Source organism: Charadrius vociferus, unplaced genomic scaffold (assembly GCF_000708025.1).
Source record: "Charadrius vociferus isolate BGI_N301 unplaced genomic scaffold, ASM70802v2 scaffold2832, whole genome shotgun sequence".
Lineage (NCBI taxonomy): Eukaryota > Metazoa > Chordata > Aves > Charadriiformes > Charadriidae > Charadrius > Charadrius vociferus.
The window spans coordinates 1,179-1,626 of record NW_009647339.1 but is presented as its reverse complement, the minus strand read 5'-3'; the positions used below and the strand labels follow the sequence as shown (position 1 = coordinate 1,626).

At 64.5% G+C, this 448-nt stretch overlaps 1 protein-coding gene across 1 annotated transcript in view; it reads left to right on the top strand.

The window, feature by feature from the left end:
• ESPL1 (extra spindle pole bodies homolog 1 (S. cerevisiae)) overlaps nt 1–448 on the top strand; it is a gene marked incomplete at both ends in the record, with an annotated part of 10,371 nt that overhangs the window by 8,750 nt on the left and 1,173 nt on the right. Inside the window, one exon of the mRNA XM_009880089.1 lies at nt 237–417. Coding sequence (XP_009878391.1) covers nt 237–417 — 181 coding nt within the window. The remainder of the gene's footprint in view (nt 1–236; nt 418–448) is intronic.

The window sequence follows — 448 nt, the reverse complement described above, 5'->3', positions numbered from 1 at the left end:
TCTGGAGCCATCCCAAACCCGCCTGGACGCCGTCCTGTGCCACTGCTGGAGGGGCCCCTGCTCTCGCGGGGGGTGGGATGGGGGAGCTCCAGAGGGCCCTTCCAAACCCCACCAGTCCGGGATTCTGTGATCCTCAGAGCATCACGGAGAAAGGGTCTCATCCACCACCACCAGATCTCTGCCAAAGCTGATTTTTGGGGCGGTTATTTCTCCCTTACCCGCTTTTCTCTCCGCAGCAAAGAGAAGAAGGCGGCGGGGGATGTGGCCGAGCGCCTCCGTGGGCTCTCCTTGCAGGAGGGAAGCGCTGCCTGCCGTGGCCACCACCTCGCTGAGCTGGAGAGACTCTTTGTCTTCAGCTCCACGGGACTGGGGGCTGGGGAGCGGGACGCCTTCCGCACTCAGCTGCAGCAGATCCCCGCCGGTAAGGGCTGACGTGAGCACGGGGCAC